This window comes from Gorilla gorilla, chromosome 1 (assembly GCF_029281585.2).
Source record: "Gorilla gorilla gorilla isolate KB3781 chromosome 1, NHGRI_mGorGor1-v2.1_pri, whole genome shotgun sequence".
NCBI classification, from domain to species: Eukaryota; Metazoa; Chordata; class Mammalia; order Primates; family Hominidae; genus Gorilla; species Gorilla gorilla.
Window position 1 is genome coordinate 70389177 of NC_073224.2, and position 20105 is coordinate 70409281.

Consider the following 20105-nt stretch of genomic DNA (forward strand, 5'->3'; position numbering starts at 1 on the left):
TAAAATTTGCATTTTATTTGGTGTTAAAAGATAATTTCTTCACATTTCTGAAGGGGAAAAAAAATTTACTTCCAGAATCTGAATAGGTGCAAAAAAGCCTCGTAGTATACCTAGAAAGGCTTTGTAAGAAATGTATTTATATGAAGAATGACTCAATACCCAAGAAAACTCAAATACTTCTCTGAAAACTGTGAGAATATACCTTTATAAATGAAGATATTGCAAATTTCTGGATGGAAATGTTTTCCAAATTGATGTGTTGGTAATGCATTTTGACTCTTAAGTCCAAGTCAGATAGCCAGAAACTTGTTAATGTAGTTCTAAAGATGATTGGGGAAAAAAACATAGTAATAGCTAGGATGCTTCTAAAAAAAGGAAATATCAATTTAAAAGTACTTGCATAGCCACATATTCAAGTTTTATAAAGCTATGGTTATTAAAATATTACAATGCTGATATAAAAATCAGTACAGAGAATAAAAGGCAGTCCAGAAATAAAAGCCAATACGGAGGTTCTTAATCTTTTGGAAAGAAGCAGAGCTGTCACAAAATCTTTATAAATCTTGTAAAAACTATGGATCTGTAACTGAGGAAAATAGTGTGCACACAGTCACATAAAATTTTTCAGGAAAAAAAAAAACTATGAAGTGACTTAAAAAGTAATAGAATTTATTTAAGTGCTTGGTGGCTGAAAAAAAGAAACTGAAAGCTTTTTCACTAAGATCCAATGCAAGGCTGGGATGCCCACTCACCACTTGTATTCAGTATAGTACTGGAAGTACCAGCAAGAGCAATCAGACAAGAAAAGGAAATAAAATGCACCCAAATTGGAAAGGAAGAAATAAAATTATCTCTACTTATAGATTATATGATCCTGTATGTAGAAAACCTGAAAGATTCCACAAAAACCTGTCAGAGCTAATAAGTGAATTTATACAATTGAAGGATACAAAATCAATATTAAAAAATCTAGTAGCATTTCTATACACAAACAATGACCTAGCTGAAAAAGAAATTAAGAAAAGATTTCATTAGAGTACCATCAAAAAACAACTTAGGAATAAATTTAACCTGGGAGGTGAAAGATTCATATACTGAAAATAATATAACATTGACAAAATAAATTGAAGATGCAAATAATGGGAAAGATATACCATACTCATAGATAAGAAGAATTCATATTGCTAAAATGTCCACACTATAAAGTGGTATAAAGATTCAGCCCAATCCTGTCAGAATTCCAAAGGCATTCTTCACAGAAATAGAAAAAAAAAAAATTCTGAAATTCTGATGGAATCAGTTTTAAAAATCCTGAGTAATAACCAAAGCAGTACTGAGCAAGAAAAGCAAAGTTGGAGGCATCATACTTCATGATTTAGAAAACTGTTATAAAACTATAGTAATCCAAATAGTACAGTACTGACATAAAAACAGAAACGTGACCAATGGAATAGAATAGAGAGCCTAGAAATAAATCCAAACATATGGTCAACTAATTTCAACAAGTGTGCCAAGAAGACACAATGGAGTTGTGATCGTCTCCTCATTAATGGTGTTGAGAAGACTGGATTTCCACATTTGAAGAAATGAAAGTTGGATGTTTGTGTTGCTTACATCATATACCGAAATCAAGCCAAGATGGATGAAAGATCTAAATGTAAGATCTGAAGCCATAAAACTCAGAGAAGTGAACATAGGGGAAAGGTTCTTGACATTGGCCTTGGTAATGATTGTTTGGATCACATCAGTAGTACAAGCTGCAAAAAGAAATAAACGGAACTACATCAAACTAAAAAGCTTCTACATAGGAAACAAGAATATTAAAAGGCAACCTACAGTTCTGGCATAGGTAGCTTGAGATAGATATTTCTAACTCAAAAACATGTAGATTGCCATTGTTTTGCTGGGAAGCAGTTTGACAAGTTTTTTGTTTTTGAGACAGGGTCTCACTCTGTCACTTAGGCTAGAGTGCAGTGATGCAGTCTCGGCTCACTGCAACCTCTGCCTCCCGGGCTCAAATGATCATCCCACCTTAGCTTCCTGAGTAGGTGGGACCACAGGCATGTGCCACCATGTCTGGCTGTTCTTTTCTACTTGTAGAGACTGGGTTTCGCTGTGTTGCCCAAGCTGGTCTTGAACTCCTAGACTCAAATGATCGGCCCAGCTTGATTTCCCAAAGTGCTGTGATTACAGGCATGAGCCCCTGCACCTGGCTGACAAAATATATTAAAAGTTTTAAGTAATTCAATTTTTAGGAATCTTTCTTGAAAAATAATTTGAACTAAGGTGTAAATACAGTGATATTCTAAGTTATTAGGACATTTCCATGTGATTAAAAGAGATATGAGAAAAATTTTCATAAGCCTAGTAAAAATGTTTTAAAAATCCAAAATTTAAATAGAAACATTGGAATTACGAGTATTTTTTAACTTTTTGATGTGTAAGTTATAAGAGAAAGCCAGTCATTTACGCTACAGCTGATGTTAACTAAAGTGACAATTCTATGTTCGCTTTCCTGTATTGCTCTACTTGATTTTCTTACTTATTACTTCTTTACATGACAGAGCCAATTTACAAGAACAAAGGAAGAATTAGAAGCTGAGAAAAGAGACTTAATTAGAACCAATGAGAGACTATCTCAAGAACTTGAATACTTAACAGGTATGAAGAAGTGCTTGTAGCTTTTAGCTCCATTCCTTTATTTCTCTTCTGTTAGTGCTAGGAGTTAGTGCTCAGCCCATTTCTGTTGCTGATATTTTTTTGTTATGGTTGAGTATAGAGTTGTCATATCCTATTATTTCTCCTACTCATTTATCTTTAAATCATTATCAAGTGTTTAAAGAAGTGTCTAGAAAGTGCACAAGTGAAGAACATCTCAAAGAAGTAGTAATTTGGACCAGATTTTACATGCAAAGATTTTCACTACAATGCTATACATAATATCAAATTGGAAGCACTTTAAATATTTGCAAAGGCTGAACTACTATTCTTTATTTCATATGGACATCCTTGCTATATAATAAGCATTCAATATAAGAACGTATACTCAGCCCATATTTATAAACAGACTGAAGGAGGCAGAGACGTAAAATACATAAACATAGACTGTAGTATATAATACAGCTGATGTAGTCAGGTGAACTTGACTCTGAAGCAGTTAATGGTAAGAAGTTTCCTTTGGTGCCCAGGCACGGTGGCTGACGCCTGTAATCCCAGCACTTTGGGAGGCTGAGGTGGGTGGATCATGAGGTCAGGAGTCCAAGAGCAGCCTGGCCAAGATGGTGAAACCCCGTCTCTACTAAAAATAACAGAAATTAGCCAGTCATGGTGGCATGCACCTGTAATCCCAGCTACTTTGGAGGCTGAGGCAGAGAATTGCTTAAACCCAGGAGGCGGAGGTTGTAGTGAGCCAAGATTGCGTCACTGCACTCCAGCCTGGGCGACAGAGCCAGACTCCGTATCAAAAAAAAAAAAAAAAAAAAAGGTTTTTTGGGTTTTTTTTTTTAATGGTTTTTGAAATTTTTTTATTTCTATAAAAGAAAGGATTTTCAGATATTTATATCATTATACAATAATATTCCATTAGTTAAGTATACTTTCCCAGTCTCACAAGAGTTCCTTCAAAATACTTGAGTGTGTTGATCAACAAGTGGTAGTTACAACTAAAGGAATTCATAAAATCTAGATATTTAATAGATAGTTTTTAAAAAATGTATATTCTATATTGAGTAGGTTTTTATATTTATCATTGCTTTTTAGCTTAATGATTACTTATAAAATTTTAATAGATCTTTGGATATATATCAGGAAAATTAAGGTTAACGTTGAATATTTAGCTTAAGATACTGTATTTAAAATAAATTTGGATAATTCACAAGTTTGGATACACAAATTTCAATTTTTTGTCATCTGTTTGTAGAAATTGAATTTGTAATTAACTATGGCAGAAACAAGTTAAAATAAGAGAGTTGAGAACTACAGTTGACCCTTAAACAACACAGTGGTTAGGGTTGCTGATTCCCCCACAGTTGAAAATTTATGTGTAACTTTTGACTCCCCAAAAACTTAACTACTGCTGTTAACTAGAAGCCTTACCAATAACATACACAGTAGATTGTCATACGTTTTGTCTGTGATCTGTATTATATACTGTGCTCCTTCAATAAAGTAAGCTAGAGAAAAAAATGTTAAGAAAATCATAAGGAAGAGAAAATACGTTTACTGTTCATTAAATGGAAGTGGATCATCACAACCATCTTCATCCTCCTTGTCTTTACATTACCTAGGCTGAAGAAAAGGGGTTGGTCTTGCTGGGTCAGGTGGCAGAGGTAGAAGGGGAGGCAGGAGAGGGAGGCACACTCAATGTAACTTTACGAAATACAGCCTAATTTCTGTCTGACTTGCTTTTTCATTTCTCTAAAAATGTTTCTATACATTACCAATCTTCCTTCCACCGTTTGCTATAGTTCCAGTGCCCATGTAAGAGAAGGATCCATGTCATAAAAGAAATCAAAAGCAGTCTTGGGTAATCAGAACCCTTCCACCAGATAGTCTGTTACCAATATGTTTTCTGACACTGCTAGTTCTACATTCTTTTTCCACATCGTCTGGCACTGGTTTGGAAGCACTCATCTCCATCCAGTCATCTTCTGTTAATTTCTCTGATATGGTGGCTATTAGCTCTTGGATTTCTCCAAGGTCCGTATCTTGAAACACTTCATCCCACCTTTTTTGCCATATCCACAATCTCTTTCATGATTTCCTTGATTGGCTCTGTTATAAATTTTGTGACATCATGCACAACATCTGGACAGTTTCCTCCAACAGGAATTTATTATTTCAGCCTTGATGGCTTTCGTAACTTTTTCTGTAATGAAAAAGAAGGGATGGCCTTTTCAATGTGTTATCCTTTAAAACTTTCATGATATTTTCTCTGTTGGGGTTCTCTTCCACAGTGTTGACATTTTCTTTTCACAAAGTATCATCTCTATTGAGCCATAAAGGTCCTTATGACCCCTGATCTAAAGGCTGAATTAGAAACATGTTTGGGAGCAAGTAGACTGCTTTGACACCTTCCATGTTGAACTCCTGGGTTCTGGGTGGCCAGGGACAGTGTCTAAAATCAAAAGAACTTTAAAGGCAGCCCCTTGGCCAGGTACGGTGGCTCATGCCTATAATCCCAGCACTTTGGGAGGCCGAGGCAGGTAGATCACCTGAGGTCAGGAGTTCGAGACTAGCCTGGTCAACATGGCAAAACCCCATCTCTACTAAAAATACAAAAATTAGCTGGGCGTGGTGGTATGCGCCTGTAATCCCAGCTACTCAGGAGGCTGAGTCATGAGAATCACATGAACCAGGGAGGCAGAGGTTGCAGTGAGCCAAGATAATGCCACTACACTCCAGCTAAGGGGATAGAGCGAGACTGTCTCCAAAAAAAAAAAAAAAAAAGGACAGCCCCTTTACTAGCAAGGTACTTTCTGACTTTAGGGACAAAGCATGAGTGAACCAATTCAGAGAAGGGGGTCTGTCATTGTCCAGGTCTTCTTCTTGTGTAACCAGAAGACAGGCAGCTGGTGTTCATCTTTTTCCTTTGGGCCCTGGGGTTAAAAGCTTTATAAATAAGGGCAGTCCTTATCATAAACCTGACTGCATTTGCTCATTACGGTAGAGTTAGCCTATCCCTTCCTGCCCTAATCCTGGTGCTCCCTTCTCTTTCTTACTAATAAATACCTTTTGTGGCATTGTTTTTTCCAGAATAGTACACTTCTATTTGCATTAAAAACCTGGTGCAGGCATATAACCTTTCTCAGTGATTTTCTTAGCAGCATCTGCTGTTTCTTGGTTGACAGAACCTGCTTCTTCAGTTTTGTTGACATTTTTTTAAGTCAAACCTCTTTCTGAAATTATCAAACCATCCTTTACTGGCATTAAATTCTCCAGCTTTAGATCTGTCACCTTCCTTTTGCTTTTAGTTGTCATATAATAACTTTGCTTTACCTCGAATCATATTAGAGTCTATAGGTATGTGATAGCAATCCTGCACCCCATAAAAGCTGCATTTTCAATGCGAGATAGGAAGGTATTTTGCAGGAATGCACTTTTTTATGCTTGCTGGAGTAGCTGCAGTGATGGCTTCACGAATTTTCTTTTTATTTCTTTTTTTTTTTTTTTAAACAACGGTCCTTATACTGGATTCATTTGTCTTGAAATGGTGTGTAACCATAGCTGCAGTCCTCAATCTGTGGTACATATCAAGCAATTCAACTCTTTAAAATATTGTCGTGATATTTCCCTGCTTCTTAGAAGAAGTACTTCCAGCATCACTAGTGGCACTTCTTATGGATCCCATGTTGTTATTCAAGGTTTATGGTATTTTACTAAACACAATGACAAATATGCAAAAACTTCAAAAGATTTCAAGTTTTGTGGTATTGCACTAAACACAATGACAAATATGCAAAAACTTCAAAAGATTACTATTTTCTGCTTTATGCAATTTACTGAAGAGAGAAACTGCTCACAACAGAGTCACACAGCATTCTATACAGACACTCAAAACACTTGAGCTTACTGCAGTAGTATCAGGAGGTGGCTATGAAAGTATTACAGTAATACAGTATGTATTACAGTTAATTTTATGCAGTTATGGTTTAATAAAGCATATTTATATTTGCTTATATTTCTCTTGATTGCAGATAGGGTTGTGTAGTGTTTGTGTGCATAAGTTTTGATAAATTTTTTAAGTTTGTATCATAGATTTGTGCATATTTTAATGGTAGTAAATGATAAAATACACTAATATCTACATATTAGTACATATTATGCACTTACAGTAGCTTTTTCTTAGTTTGTTCCCATTTCTGGGCTGCCTGGATTGGTCTGTGGTCTCTGAGTTTTTCAAATTGTAAGTTTTTGGGAAAAAATTCCAATATATTTATTGAAGAAAATATGAGTGGAAGTGAATCTGCATGGTTCCAATCTGTGTTATTCAAGGGCCAGCTGTGCATACTTTGTATTAAAGGTTTATATTCCTAGAAATATATTTTTGGTATTTGGTTCCCCTGAGTGTTAATTAGTTATTATTTTTTAATTCTCTTCACCATTCTAGAGGATGTTAAACGTCTGAATGAAAAACTTAAAGAAAGCAATACAACAAAGGGTGAACTTCAGTTAAAATTGGATGAACTTCAAGCTTCTGATGTTTCTGTTAAGGCAAGTACCAGATGATTCCTAATGCATAAACTATAGCTTTTTATTAAAACTCACCTAAATTAAATTTCAAATATAGGCAATAAAGTAATTAAAAGCTGCATTAGATTTGTTTTTAATGTCAGAAAATTAAGCATTAGGACAATTCTAGTTCATCTGTTTTGCTTGTTTGAAATTTAAGTTTGTTACAGTTCTTAATGTTTTCTAGTTAAGAATCTATGCAAATACTTAATTTTTGTTTTGAAATAAAATTCTGCTTGTGTCCCTTAGCTACAGACAAAATCTTTTGAATAATCATATATCATCTTTAAATGTACGTGTTATTTTCTTGGATTTCTTTAGTATCGAGAAAAACGCTTGGAGCAAGAAAAGGAATTGCTACATAGTCAGAATACATGGCTGAATACAGAGTTGAAAACCAAAACTGATGAACTTCTGGCTCTTGGAAGAGAAAAAGGGAATGAGATTCTAGAGCTTAAATGTAATCTTGAAAATAAAAAAGAGGAGGTAAGTTAGTAAAATTGTGTTTTTCTTCATGTTGAGTATAACTTACATTTGTGTGTCAGTTTATTAAATATGTATTCAGTAGTGTGTACCTGATTAGTTGTAAGATTAGTGGTTAAATGTGAATAATGCATTACATTTGGCGTAAAAAATCAACCAATTGCGTTTACATAAAGAATTTAAGATTCTTTGTCAAATCTGGATAGTATCTACTGTCTTACGATGTATCTTTCCTAAAATATGTGTTTGTTTAAGAAGTGGTAAGTTTTTGTGAGCTAAATCTAAACATTGTTCTGTGAGCAGTTATTCTTAGTTTTCTTAAATATGCATATTTTAATTGCTTTTTCAGGTGGGGAGGGGGAGTTACTTAGCTTTTCCTTAGCAGCATAAACCTCATGTCAGAGTAATTTCAGTTAATATGACATCCTTTCCCCCTGCTCCATTTTTTGTTTTTAGGTTTCTAGACTGGAAGAACAAATGAATGGCTTAAAAACATCAAATGAACATCTTCAAAAGCATGTGGAGGATCTGTTGACCAAATTAAAAGAGGTATATATGACCATTAAAATGTCTTTTTTACAAAATATTAAAGTACTTACGAAGCTGTTATTTCACAAAATGATGTCATTTTTTAATCTGTCCTTGGCCCCATAAAACAGTGAGAGTCCTCCTTCCATATGCTATAGCTAGGCTAAAATAGAATCAGAAATAGCAATTATATGTTATATCGAAAATACTATCTAAAAAATGAGTATGGGTTAATTTTATTGTTTAATTATTTTACTTTGAATTTAAAATATCAGTAATATTTTATCCTTAATTTATCTTTGTCATGAAGACTGATTTGAATTTGAGTGTTTTAGATTTAGCTCTTACTTTACAAAAATGGAATTTTTCATCTTGTCATTTGATAAGCATTCTAAATTTAGTTCAAAGTAGACTGCTATAATTGGGCTATTTTTTTCAGGCCAAGGAACAACAGGCCAGTATGGAAGAGAAATTCCACAATGAATTAAATGCCCACATAAAACTTTCTAATTTGTACAAGGTAAATATCCCACCACACATGTTAGTATCTAAATGTTGCATTGTTGACTGTTAGGTAACTTTTTAAGATTAACTTTTAGAGTGCCGCTGATGACTCAGAAGCAAAGAGCAATGAACTAACCCGGGCAGTGGAGGAACTACACAAACTTTTGAAAGAAGCTGGTGAAGGTAAGTGTTTTCAGTTATGGAAACATTATTTTTGTTATTGTACTCTTTTTTTTCTTTTTACCCTTGTTTTGTATAGATGATTGGATTTAGGTGTTAGACTTTATTTGGGACGGAATTAGGTACAGAAGAAAGAACTTTGGATTAGGAAATTCAGAATTATATCTTAAGCAAATGTAAGTTTATATATTTTTGAAAATACAGACAGCAGGGGGTTTTGTTTGTTTTTTATCTAATAATCTTGTACAATTTGCTGATTTCTAATGAGAAAGTTTTCTTTTTTGAAACATTTACTCTGATTATGTTTGAATACTCTTACTTTATAAATAAGACATCCTCTTTATTTGCATTTTGTAAAGTCTTTTATTTCCTCAAATTTTTGCTTTTTTCAATGTATTATATTTATGGTCTTTTCCAATAATTTCCTTTACTTAGGATTAAAGATCAAAATCGAAATCAAAGATATACCTAGACTTTTTACCCTTTGGGTTTCCTTATTTTCTTTGTGGGTAAGAGACATCAAAAGGAGAAACACCAGGCCAAGACAATTCCAAAATTATAAGTAGAGCAAGAACTTTCAATAGATACTGTCAGCTGAAGCCTCTCTAGAAATTTAATATTATCTGCTGAGGGGAGAAGTGACTGATCTGTTGCATTTTGTAAACTAAAATTTTAACTGTATGTTTGAATATTTGGTCTTTAAAATTGTTTTTTAGCCAACAAAGCAATACAAGATCATCTTCTAGAGGTGGAGCAATCCAAAGATCAAATGGAAAAAGAAATGCTTGAGAAAATAGGGAAATTGGAGAAGGAATTAGAGAATGCAAATGACCTTCTTTCTGCCACAAAACGTAAAGGTATGGCTAATATATGCTTGTTAGTGACTTGAAATACTACAGCTTTCCTACATAAAAGTCATTTAATTTCACTAATAGTATTTATCTGTCATGCTGTGATGTAGGAAACTCCATCGAGTTATATTAATAGAATTTGTTTTAAAATTAATACTCTTATCTGTATCTTTACAGAATCGGGCATATAAATACCATTTGATCACACACAGTCTTGTAAATTCCCAGGTTATTGCATGATTTTTTAGAATTAGATGTGTTACATGACTTTTTGATGTCATGTATTTAAAATTTTTATAGGAATTACTATATAATGTACAGTACATGTCACTTACCTTGAAAAATCATTAATGGCTTTTAGTTTGGAATTTTACAAATTATACTAGATGTGTATTTGTTGGCACAGGAGCCATATTGTCTGAAGAAGAGCTTGCAGCCATGTCTCCTACTGCAGCAGCTGTAGCTAAGATAGTGAAACCTGGGATGAAACTAACTGAGGTAAGGATGGTATTAAATGTTGTTAAATTCTTTTTCTTCAGCAAATGTATACAAATCTCTTCAAAATTTAATTCTCCCAACACTTATTTTTTAAATCATCTTATAATTAATGGATCGTTCTAGGAAAGGCTTTCTTTGGTTCCTAGTTCTGTGTAACTAACATATAGTAAACATTGCCATTTTGTGTTAGTGTTAAAGAATGTTTATTATGAAACTAGATCAACTAAATATTTGCATTGTTATGGTTAGATTTGAAACAACCCTTCGTCTACTTTCAGCTCTATAATGCTTATGTGGAAACTCAGGATCAGTTGCTTTTGGAGAAACTAGAGAACAAAAGAATTAATAAGTACCTAGATGAAATAGTGAAAGAAGTGGAAGCCAAAGCACCAATTTTGAAACGCCAGCGTGAGGAATATGAACGTGCACAGAAAGCTGTAGCAAGTTTATCTGTTAAGCTTGAACAAGCTATGAAGGTTGGTTCCATTCCTAAAATTTAGCCATGGTAACAATACAAATGAGAAATGATTTACTAGGTTTTTTTTTTTCTTAAGGTGATTGAATCAGAAAAATCTAAATACGATTTTCAATAAACACATTTTGAAACTTATCATTATGTTATTAAACACTGCTGATCACAAAACGTCATACCTTTATTTAGCAATTTTTATGTATTTCACAGTTTTTATATAAAATTGTGAAAGCATTTTAACCTTTTTTTAATGCATTTGCTATGTTTTCCTTAGGATTCTCAACTAGAGAATAATAGCCAAATCTCCTAAAACTGCTCTTCAAATTAAAATAATCTCTGTGTAATAAAACTCTCCTATTTGGCATAATCATTCTTTATCAGACAGTTGTAATAGCCTGCCTAGAAATAATAATATTGTTTGACCATAGGTAGAACTCCTTTTTTATACCATTTCACAATTTAGCGTGTCTCTATATGCATTATTTTGTTATTGCTCATTTGCTTATTAGAAGTGTTAATGAAATTCATAAAGATTTTTTCTTTTTAAGAGATACTGATTGAAAAAGAGATTATACTCTGAATGTTTTGCCTTATGGTACAACTATTAACATTACTGAGGGAAATTGTCAAGATTTCTTGAACAAGTTTTATGGAGGAAATTCAGTTAAATGAATTTATATCTACTCTTCTAAACTGATAAATTGTTTCCCTTTTGTTGGAAAAGAATATAAATATATCCCTATTTCAAAATTAAATCTCTGTTGCTGTTATAATTTAGAAGTCAGTTTAAATCCAAGTACTTTATCAGCTGGTTTTTTTCTTCTTCATCAAGTGAAGTCTAGCAGTCCCGCCTGCCTGAGAATACTGACTTTTTTACCAGCAGTGTAGTTTGCAAGAGAGCCCTTGGGTCCAATTAGATCTTCCTTGAATTTTTCTCTCTGTTGAAAGTGAGGGTTTTACCTGAAGCTTGTTATTGTCTGAATGAGAAATAACATGTTCAAATTTATACAAAACTTCTTTTTTAGTGGCTACAATATTATGTAGGATTTTATTTAGTGTATAAGTTGATTATTGGTGGTGGTTGACTATTGTATGTCTTTATTACTTGTATAAATCCTAGAAGGAAGTACAAAATTTTCACTTGAATTTACATTTTAAAGGAGATTCAGCGATTGCAGGAGGACACTGATAAAGCCAACAAGCAATCATCTGTACTTGAGAGAGATAATCGAAGAATGGAAATACAAGTAAAAGATCTTTCACAACAGGTTAGAATTTTTTTGTTTGTTTTCCTACTTTTAAAAACCTGACTGCCCAGTAATCTTTGAATCTGTTTGAAGGTATCTAAGATAGAACTACCATGTATGAAATTCTAATTAATTAGGAATAGTACTCGAGCAGAGTTGTACCCCCATTGTTTCTTTTCATAGCCCCTCCCTTTTTTCAAATGTTTGATAAATTTTTAAATTATACGTGTTGGTTGTAATAAATGAAGAAATAATTCAAAGATAAATAAAAGCTTTCTCCAATTTCTACCCCTCTACCCTCCGAAGTCCCAAAGTGTAGCTAAGTTAACAGACAGTTGTGTATTTTTTTCATATCCTTCTCTGTATGTGTATATACATGAGCATATATAAACATATGTAAGAATTATTTGATTTTACTGAAATAAAATTGGACTGTATGCATTACTCTGACACTTAACAAGCAAATCAATAAATTAATGTCTCATTCATATATTTTACCCTAATTTGTGTGTGTGTACATCCACGCAATGCACAAATGTAAAAATTTCACATGAATGGCATTATATATATGCTTTTTGTTTAAATGTCTATTTTTCATGCTCTGCCCTATCATATATACAAAAGCACACACAAAAAAATAGATATTTGTCTCTGTGGGTTTTATTTGATCACTGTTTTACAAAACTGGAGCCATGTTTTGGGAATTGTAATTTGGCTGCTTTGTAATAAGTAATAGCCTTCAATACATACTTAGAAGTAATTTTATTCTATTAAAATTTGATTGTTTAGATTTTAATATCTAAGGATGCTTTGTTTTTAAAGATAATTTGAGGCAGTACAAGTTGAAGGTTTTATAAGTAGTGTTTTAAATTGAAAACTTTCATTCTAAACTTTTCCAGAATTGTAACTAATACTATTTTATAACATATTAAAACTTTGTTTTTAGATTAGAGTGCTTTTGATGGAACTTGAAGAAGCAAGGGGTAACCACGTAATTCGTGATGAGGAAGTAAGCTCTGCTGATATAAGTAGTTCATCTGAGGTAATATCACAGCATCTAGTATCTTACAGAAATATTGAAGAGCTTCAACAACAAAATCAACGTCTCTTAGTGGCCCTTAGAGAGCTTGGGGAAACCAGAGAAAGAGAAGAACAAGAAACAACTTCATCCAAGTAAGCAGTCACATACCTCAGCTTGTTGAGCAAACATTTATGAAAACCTCAGCTAGGCTCAGTGTCTCATGCCTGTAATCCCAACGTTTTGGGAGGCCTAAATGGGGTATCATTTGAGCCCAGGAGGTCGAGACCAGCCTGGACGACATGGTGAGACCCTGTCTCAAAAAAAAGTAAAAAATTAGCTGGGTGTGGTGGCACATGTCTGTAGTCCCAGCTGCTCAGGAGACAGGCTGAGTCGGGAGGATTACTTGAGCCCAGGAGTTTGAGGCTGCAGTGAAGCATGATCATGCACCGCACTCTTAAGTGGGACAACAGAGTAAGACCCTGTTGCCCGCAAAAAAAATCTATGTGTTCCTAACAGTGCTAGATCCTTGGGATATAGTGATATAGGGAGGAAAGAATTGAGCAACAATACCAAACAAAAAATTTCTACTCCAAGACCTCAGGTTATGGGTAAGACAGATGTAATAAATAGATAATAAAATAGGCAAGTAGACAATTTGCATTCACTGTGATTAGTGCCTATCTGTGGGATCATAGAGGTAGAGGACCTGTCCTAGATTTCAGGGAGCAGACCGGCTTCATGGAGTACCTGGAGAACCTATGTAAGAATTAGTCAGAGGTTTTTTCAAAATACATGTATAATGTCTTCTAGAAGAGGAAGAATGGCTAAGAAAGCAAGAAGACTAGAGTTTGGAGTGAGTGGAACTGATTTAATTTTTACAAACAAATTTTTCAGATTGCATTGGTAAGTATAAATACCTGAGTCCTGTGTGGTGGGGATTTAAAAAGTAGTTCATAAAATACTCAGCATGAAAAAAAAGGATGAGAGAGACAAAAATGGTATGATTAATGGTAGGCAAAGATGCTTGGTTAATTACAGTAGAAATTACAATCAGTTAACTCTCAGTTCAGTCCTGTGAATTAGGCCGACTTTTTCTACAGAATCACTGAGCTTCAGCTCAAACTTGAGAGTGCCATTACTGAACTAGAACAACTCCGCAAATCACGACAGCATCAAATGCAGCTTGTTGATTCCATAGTTCGTCAGCGTGATATGTACCGTATTTTATTGTCACAAACAACAGGAGTTGCCATTCCATTACATGGTAGGTTTTTATAAAGTTATTTTAAGGAATAATTTAGAACTGTATATTAAGGGATTAATTTTGCAACATAATAGCCACTCTAATGATGGTAGCTTCAAATTTGACTACTATATATAATTGCTTATAACATCCCATCAACTGTAAAACATACCATTATTTTATGTATTGCTGAAAAGAAATGCTTTCTATTGTTGAAAAAGGTTCATCTCAGAATCAATGAATTACAGTATTTATTTTGGTTATGTTTTAATGACCAAAACAGATATGTTTTAATAAAACATAAATATGGATTATGTTTTAACCCATAAATACTGAATTATCTCTAATAACCATCAAAAAATCTTAATACATTGTTTAGTAGATTCCTTATTTAAAACCTCCTATAATCTTATTGTTTCCTTTCAATAAGTTTAGCTTGTTTATTTGGTAATAGTGTATTTGCAAAGAAGCGTTAGATTAAAGGTGATTTATGAAAGCCAACAAAGCATTTTATTAGTCTTTACTTTCCTGAAGCTTCAAGCTTAGATGATATTTCTCTTGCATCAACTCCAAAACGTCCAAGTACATCACAGACTGTTTCCACTCCTGCTCCAGTACCTGTTATTGAATCAACAGAGGCTATAGAGGCTAAGGCTGCCCTTAAACAGGTAAAGATCACACCTTTGTCCTGGGTTAGGTTTTTAGAGAACACAGTGTTACCTTCTCATAATCTCCAATATTTAGTTGCAGGAAATTTTTGAGAACTACAAAAAAGAAAAAGCAGAAAATGAAAAAATACAAAATGAGCAGCTTGAGAAACTTCAAGAACAAGTTACAGATTTGCGATCACAAAATACCAAAATTTCTACCCAGCTAGATTTTGCTTCTAAACGGTAAGTTTTCTTTTGTTTCAAATTAATTAAGTCTAAATGTTATACTTTACAATTCAAATCATTTAAATTCAAGAGCTAATTTGCAATAGTGTTGCTTTTTTTGTGAACCGTGTTCCAGAATGAGAACCTCTGGTAGTTCATTTTTTTCATATTGATTAATGATTCTCTAGGCAGTGCTAAGGGTTTAGCTTGTTTAATAAGTTGAGGCCAGGCGCAGCGGCTCACGCCTGTAATCCCAGCACTTTGGGAAGCCGAGGCAGGTGGGTCATTTGAGGGCAGGAATTGAAGACCAGCCTGGCCACCATGGTGAAACCCCATCTCTACTAAAAATACAAAAATTAGCTGAGCGGCAGTGGTGCATGCTTGTAATCCCAGCTACTCAGGAGGCCGAGGCAGGAGAATCACTTGAGCCCAGGAGGCAGTGGTTGCGGTGAGCCAAGATTGGGGCCACTGCACTCCAGTCTGGGCGAGAGAGTGAGATTCTGTCTCAAAAAAATAAAATAAAATAAAAATAAGTTGAAGTTCATGTGAGGAATGTTAGTAGTTTCCCTTCCTAAGATTAAAGGCCTTGTTTCGGTAGGACTTAATTCTTTTAAAAATGCACCAGATGATGAGAGAAATGAGAGCAAATTTTATTCCACCTTTTCTATTCTAGGTAGAAGAGAAGCAAGTGCTATGTAGTTTTAGGAGAATTAATTTTCTTGGTCACATCCAAAGAAATAATAAATATTTCATGATTATTTGTTATTAAATTCATTGAATGCTTGTTAGTTTAGTTTGTTAGGACAACATTTATTTTTATATAGTACATGATAAAACTGTTTCTGTTTTATAGCAGGCAGGATATATTGCAGGCAGTTACCCCTATACATCTAATAGTTCAGCAACCCCAATTAAAGCACTTCTTTTTTCTCTGTTGATACCTCTAGCCAGCCATTATGTAAGCTTTCAAGCACATAAGAAAATAAAACAGGATTATAGAAGAAAAAAGGATTAGCAAAAATCCATCACTAACCCTGTATAATAACTTAATTTGCATACTGCATTGTAGTGGGTGTCTGGTGTTATCAATATTGCATTGTCATTATTTTAAATATAATTGATTTTTTAAAAATAAGATTAAAAAGTTACTTAGCATGAAATACTTTGCTTACTTAGAACTTGAACCACTACATTTGGAATTGGGAAAAAAGAATGAAGGTTTTACCTTATTACACAAGCCACTTCTTCATAAATCATAAAATTAACCCCTTTCCCATTTAGAAAAAAAAAGTGCAGCTTGCTGCCAGCGCTCATTTAATTTTACATAAGCATGCTGTTTGAGGTTGAGGCAAATCTGACAGATTTTCAGTGTGAAAATAAAATATAAACTGTTCCTGGAGTTATTTCTAAGCAGAATTCAACTTAACAGAAATATATATGATGTTACATTAGGATTAGAGACAATATTCTCAGGGCATTTGGGGAAATGGGTTAAGCTATTGTGAAATGTCTTCAAGGGATTAAGCTAGGATATCATTTCAGTTACTTGTAGAATTACTTTTTTCATACCAGTTATGAAATGCTGCAAGATAATGTTGAAGGATATCGTCGAGAAATAACATCACTTCATGAGAGAAATCAGAAGCTCACTGCCACAACTCAAAAGCAAGAACAGATTATCAATACGATGACTCAAGATCTGAGAGGAGCAAATGAGAAGCTAGCTGTCGCAGAAGTGAGTCCAATATCCCTTGTCCAACTTGCATTATAAGTTGCATTTGACATTTCTTTAGTTTTTACTTTGAATTTTACTCACTGATAGGACTTAGGTATTTAAGAAGTTTGTAGGTTACACCAAGTAATTAATACATAGTTTGCAAATAGCCAGTGTGCATTAGTGGGGTGATTGTTTCTATTAAGATAGAAGAGGGAAAGGAATTTGTTTTTCTGCTGGGCTAAGATATACTCGCAAGTCTTGCATTTCAAAATAAATTTGTAGGTCAGTGTTTGGTTCTAACAAAGACGATTTTTTTTTTTTTTTTTCCTTGAGACAGAGTCTCACTCTGTTGCCCAGGCTGGAGTGTAGTGGCACGATCTTGGCTCACTGCAAGCTCCGCCTCCCGGGTTTACGCCATTCTCCTGCCTCAACCTCCTGAGTAGCTGGGACTACAGGCGCCCGCCACCACACCTGGCTAATGTTTTGTATTTTTATAGAGATGGGGTTTCAACTGTGTTAGCCAGGATGGTCTCGATCTACTGACCTCGTGATTTGCCCGCCTTAGCCTCCCAAAGTGCTGGGATTACAGGCATGAGCCACCGTGCCTGGCCAGACGAATATGTTATTCGTTCTTGCTCATCTGTAATAAAAAGCAATATAAAAATTACATTGCATTGAATTTATATTTCTGAATTTTAACTTGAATATAAATGTCCATTTGAAATTATTACTTTTAACTACTTAGTTTTGTGATGATAAATTTTTTATATAGTTTTCTTTGTTATTCAGTTATCTCTTCTGTCTTTGATCATTACTTGTAAGCTAGGTATAGTTGTCCCCCATTTTACCTGTGTAAAACAGACTCAAGAGCTAATGTATAATTTGCCTGTTTTGGGACAGTCATGAGAGATGGGTTGGTTAGGACTTGAACACATGTCTTATAATGCTTTTATAAGGCTGTATTCTTTATTTTTATCTTGCTCCAAGTCCATTGTGAGGAGTGGGCAGCAGCACTTTTTCAAACTGGTAGAGTGAATTTTATCATTTATCATTTATATGAATCTGTGTGTAAATATGAGTACTTGTGTGTAAATATGAATACTTTGAGCTTTCAAAACACTCTCCCTGGTCCCCTTGAGACTAAGACTCTTGGGGTTGAGGGGAGGGAGAAACTTTAAATAGATCAATCATCACTTTTAAACAGGTACTTTGAAACCGGCTTGGATTCTAAAAGTTACATAATTTAATAGTAGTCAGGTATGAATGATTACAGCAGTCATGCAATTCTGCTTTCTTCTTCTCACATATTAAATTTTTCTTGCTGTTATTTTTTAAACTGGATTGTTAGAGCAAGGAACCATAAGTATTTGTAATTGAAAGATTTTTTCATTGATGATCCCCAATAATTTTTGCTTCGTATTTTAGCACATGAAACTGTTTTGTATTTCCTTATACAATGAGGAGGTATAGTCCCTAAGAGCATTAAAAAAAAGTAGTGATGTATGAATAATTTTAATTTTATAATCTTAATACACTTGACACCATGTTTTTCAGCATTTTTTATTTCATTTCTACTTATGTTTAGGTAAGAGCAGAAAATTTGAAGAAGGAAAAGGAAATGCTTAAATTGTCTGAAGTTCGTCTTTCTCAGCAAAGAGAGTCTTTGTTAGCTGAACAAAGGGGGCAAAACTTACTGCTAACTAATCTGCAAACAATTCAGGTAACCAAATAAAAAGCCTATGTAGAAAAAATGTATAAAAGTTAAATTTAGATTTTTTTTATCCTCTCAATTTCCTTAATTAGGAAATTTATCCATCTCTTTTGTCATCCATTATGATCATTGAATTTTGCAGTTTATTAAGACATTTAAATATTTTAAATAAAATATTGAAAGAGAATTGATTGAAACCATACATTGGTAAGTCCTCAGGTATATTTACAGTGTCCTGTGCAGTTTTACTATTTATAAGATTAATTCTTTGGTTTTTATTTTCTTTAAAACTTTGGGAAATCTGAATGATGATTATAGTATATTCCATCTCTTTCCTGTATAATAGATGTTTTAATATGAAAAATACCAGAATACTTTCTTGATAAATACTGTAGATTTTAGCTGCTTCATGTAGAAATGGGTTGTAATACTGTAATTCTTTCTTGCCTTCAATTTGTATTTTTTTGTATTGCCTTTTTCTTAAGCATAACCAAAAATCTTTTCTTTGCTTTAGGGAATACTGGAGCGATCTGAAACAGAAACCAAACAAAGGCTTAGTAGCCAGATAGAAAAACTGGAACGTGAGATCTCTCATCTAAAGAAGAAGTTGGAAAATGAGGTGGAACAAAGGCATACACTTACTAGAAATCTAGATGTGAGTCCATCAGAGTTCTGAATTTCTGTAGTGTGTTTATGTTCAGTAATTAATCTGGTGTGTGGACAGTCTGCCATCCAAGATGAAGCATGATTTTGAAAAACTTTGTTACTAAGTTTTTCTTGCCTCACTCTATACCCAGTAATTTTTTTATTGGGTGCCATATATTGTGAGTTTTACCATGTTGGGTGCTGAGTACTTTTGTATTCCTTTAAATCTTCTTGAGCTTTATTCTGAGATGCAGTAAAGTTAATTTAAAATGATTTGATTCTTTTGACTTTTGCCTTTTATGATGTATTAGGTGGGCCCAGAGCAGTGTGCATTCTGGAACAGAGGCCAATACTTTCATGAGTATTAGTGCCAGTGTCCATTGCAATTGTGGGGTTTTTTTAGTCTGGCTGCGGAACAGGCATTATTCTTGACTTTCTTTGAGTGACAGGTATTCTTCACTCTTAATTCCTTTGGACAATTCTTCCCCTGTCTGGGGTAAGCTCCTTATATATTTGCAGCGATCGCTACTCTGATGAATATTTAAGGAGGACCCTCTGTAGAGCTCCAGGGTACTCTGTGTGTGCAACTCTCCTGTCTTATATTCTGTCTTACAAATTTGAGCTACTTTGGTCTCCCTGGACTCTCAGATCTGTGTTCTCAATTCAGAGAGTCTCCTGGGCTCTGCCTCATTTCCTCTTCCCTGTGTCATAGCCTGGAAACTTTTAAATCAGTAAACCAAGGCAATCTAAGGTTCACCTCTTTGGTTTTCTATCTCAGGATCTCAGTTGTTTCATGTGTTTTGTCTGGTTTTTTTTGGCTGTTTCAGGTGTGACGGTAAATCTGTTTTCTGTTACTCTCTTGGCTGGCTCCAAAGGTCTATAAAAAGATAGTTTGAACCT

At 34.1% G+C, this 20105-nt stretch overlaps 1 protein-coding gene across 1 annotated transcript in view; it reads left to right on the forward strand.

Annotated features, from left to right (window-relative positions):
* Positions 1-20105, forward strand: part of TPR (translocated promoter region, nuclear basket protein) — a 61538-nt gene that overhangs the window by 5199 nt on the left and 36234 nt on the right. The window contains exons 5-21 of the mRNA XM_004028052.4: positions 2565-2661; positions 7109-7212; positions 7552-7716; positions 8170-8262; positions 8681-8761; positions 8841-8928; positions 9642-9782; positions 10183-10274; positions 10553-10750; positions 11907-12014; positions 12940-13166; positions 14115-14278; positions 14792-14925; positions 15002-15150; positions 16705-16867; positions 18435-18569; positions 19075-19215. Coding sequence (XP_004028101.2) covers positions 2565-2661; positions 7109-7212; positions 7552-7716; positions 8170-8262; positions 8681-8761; positions 8841-8928; positions 9642-9782; positions 10183-10274; positions 10553-10750; positions 11907-12014; positions 12940-13166; positions 14115-14278; positions 14792-14925; positions 15002-15150; positions 16705-16867; positions 18435-18569; positions 19075-19215 — 2280 coding nt within the window. The remainder of the gene's footprint in view (positions 1-2564; positions 2662-7108; positions 7213-7551; positions 7717-8169; positions 8263-8680; positions 8762-8840; positions 8929-9641; positions 9783-10182; positions 10275-10552; positions 10751-11906; positions 12015-12939; positions 13167-14114; positions 14279-14791; positions 14926-15001; positions 15151-16704; positions 16868-18434; positions 18570-19074; positions 19216-20105) is intronic.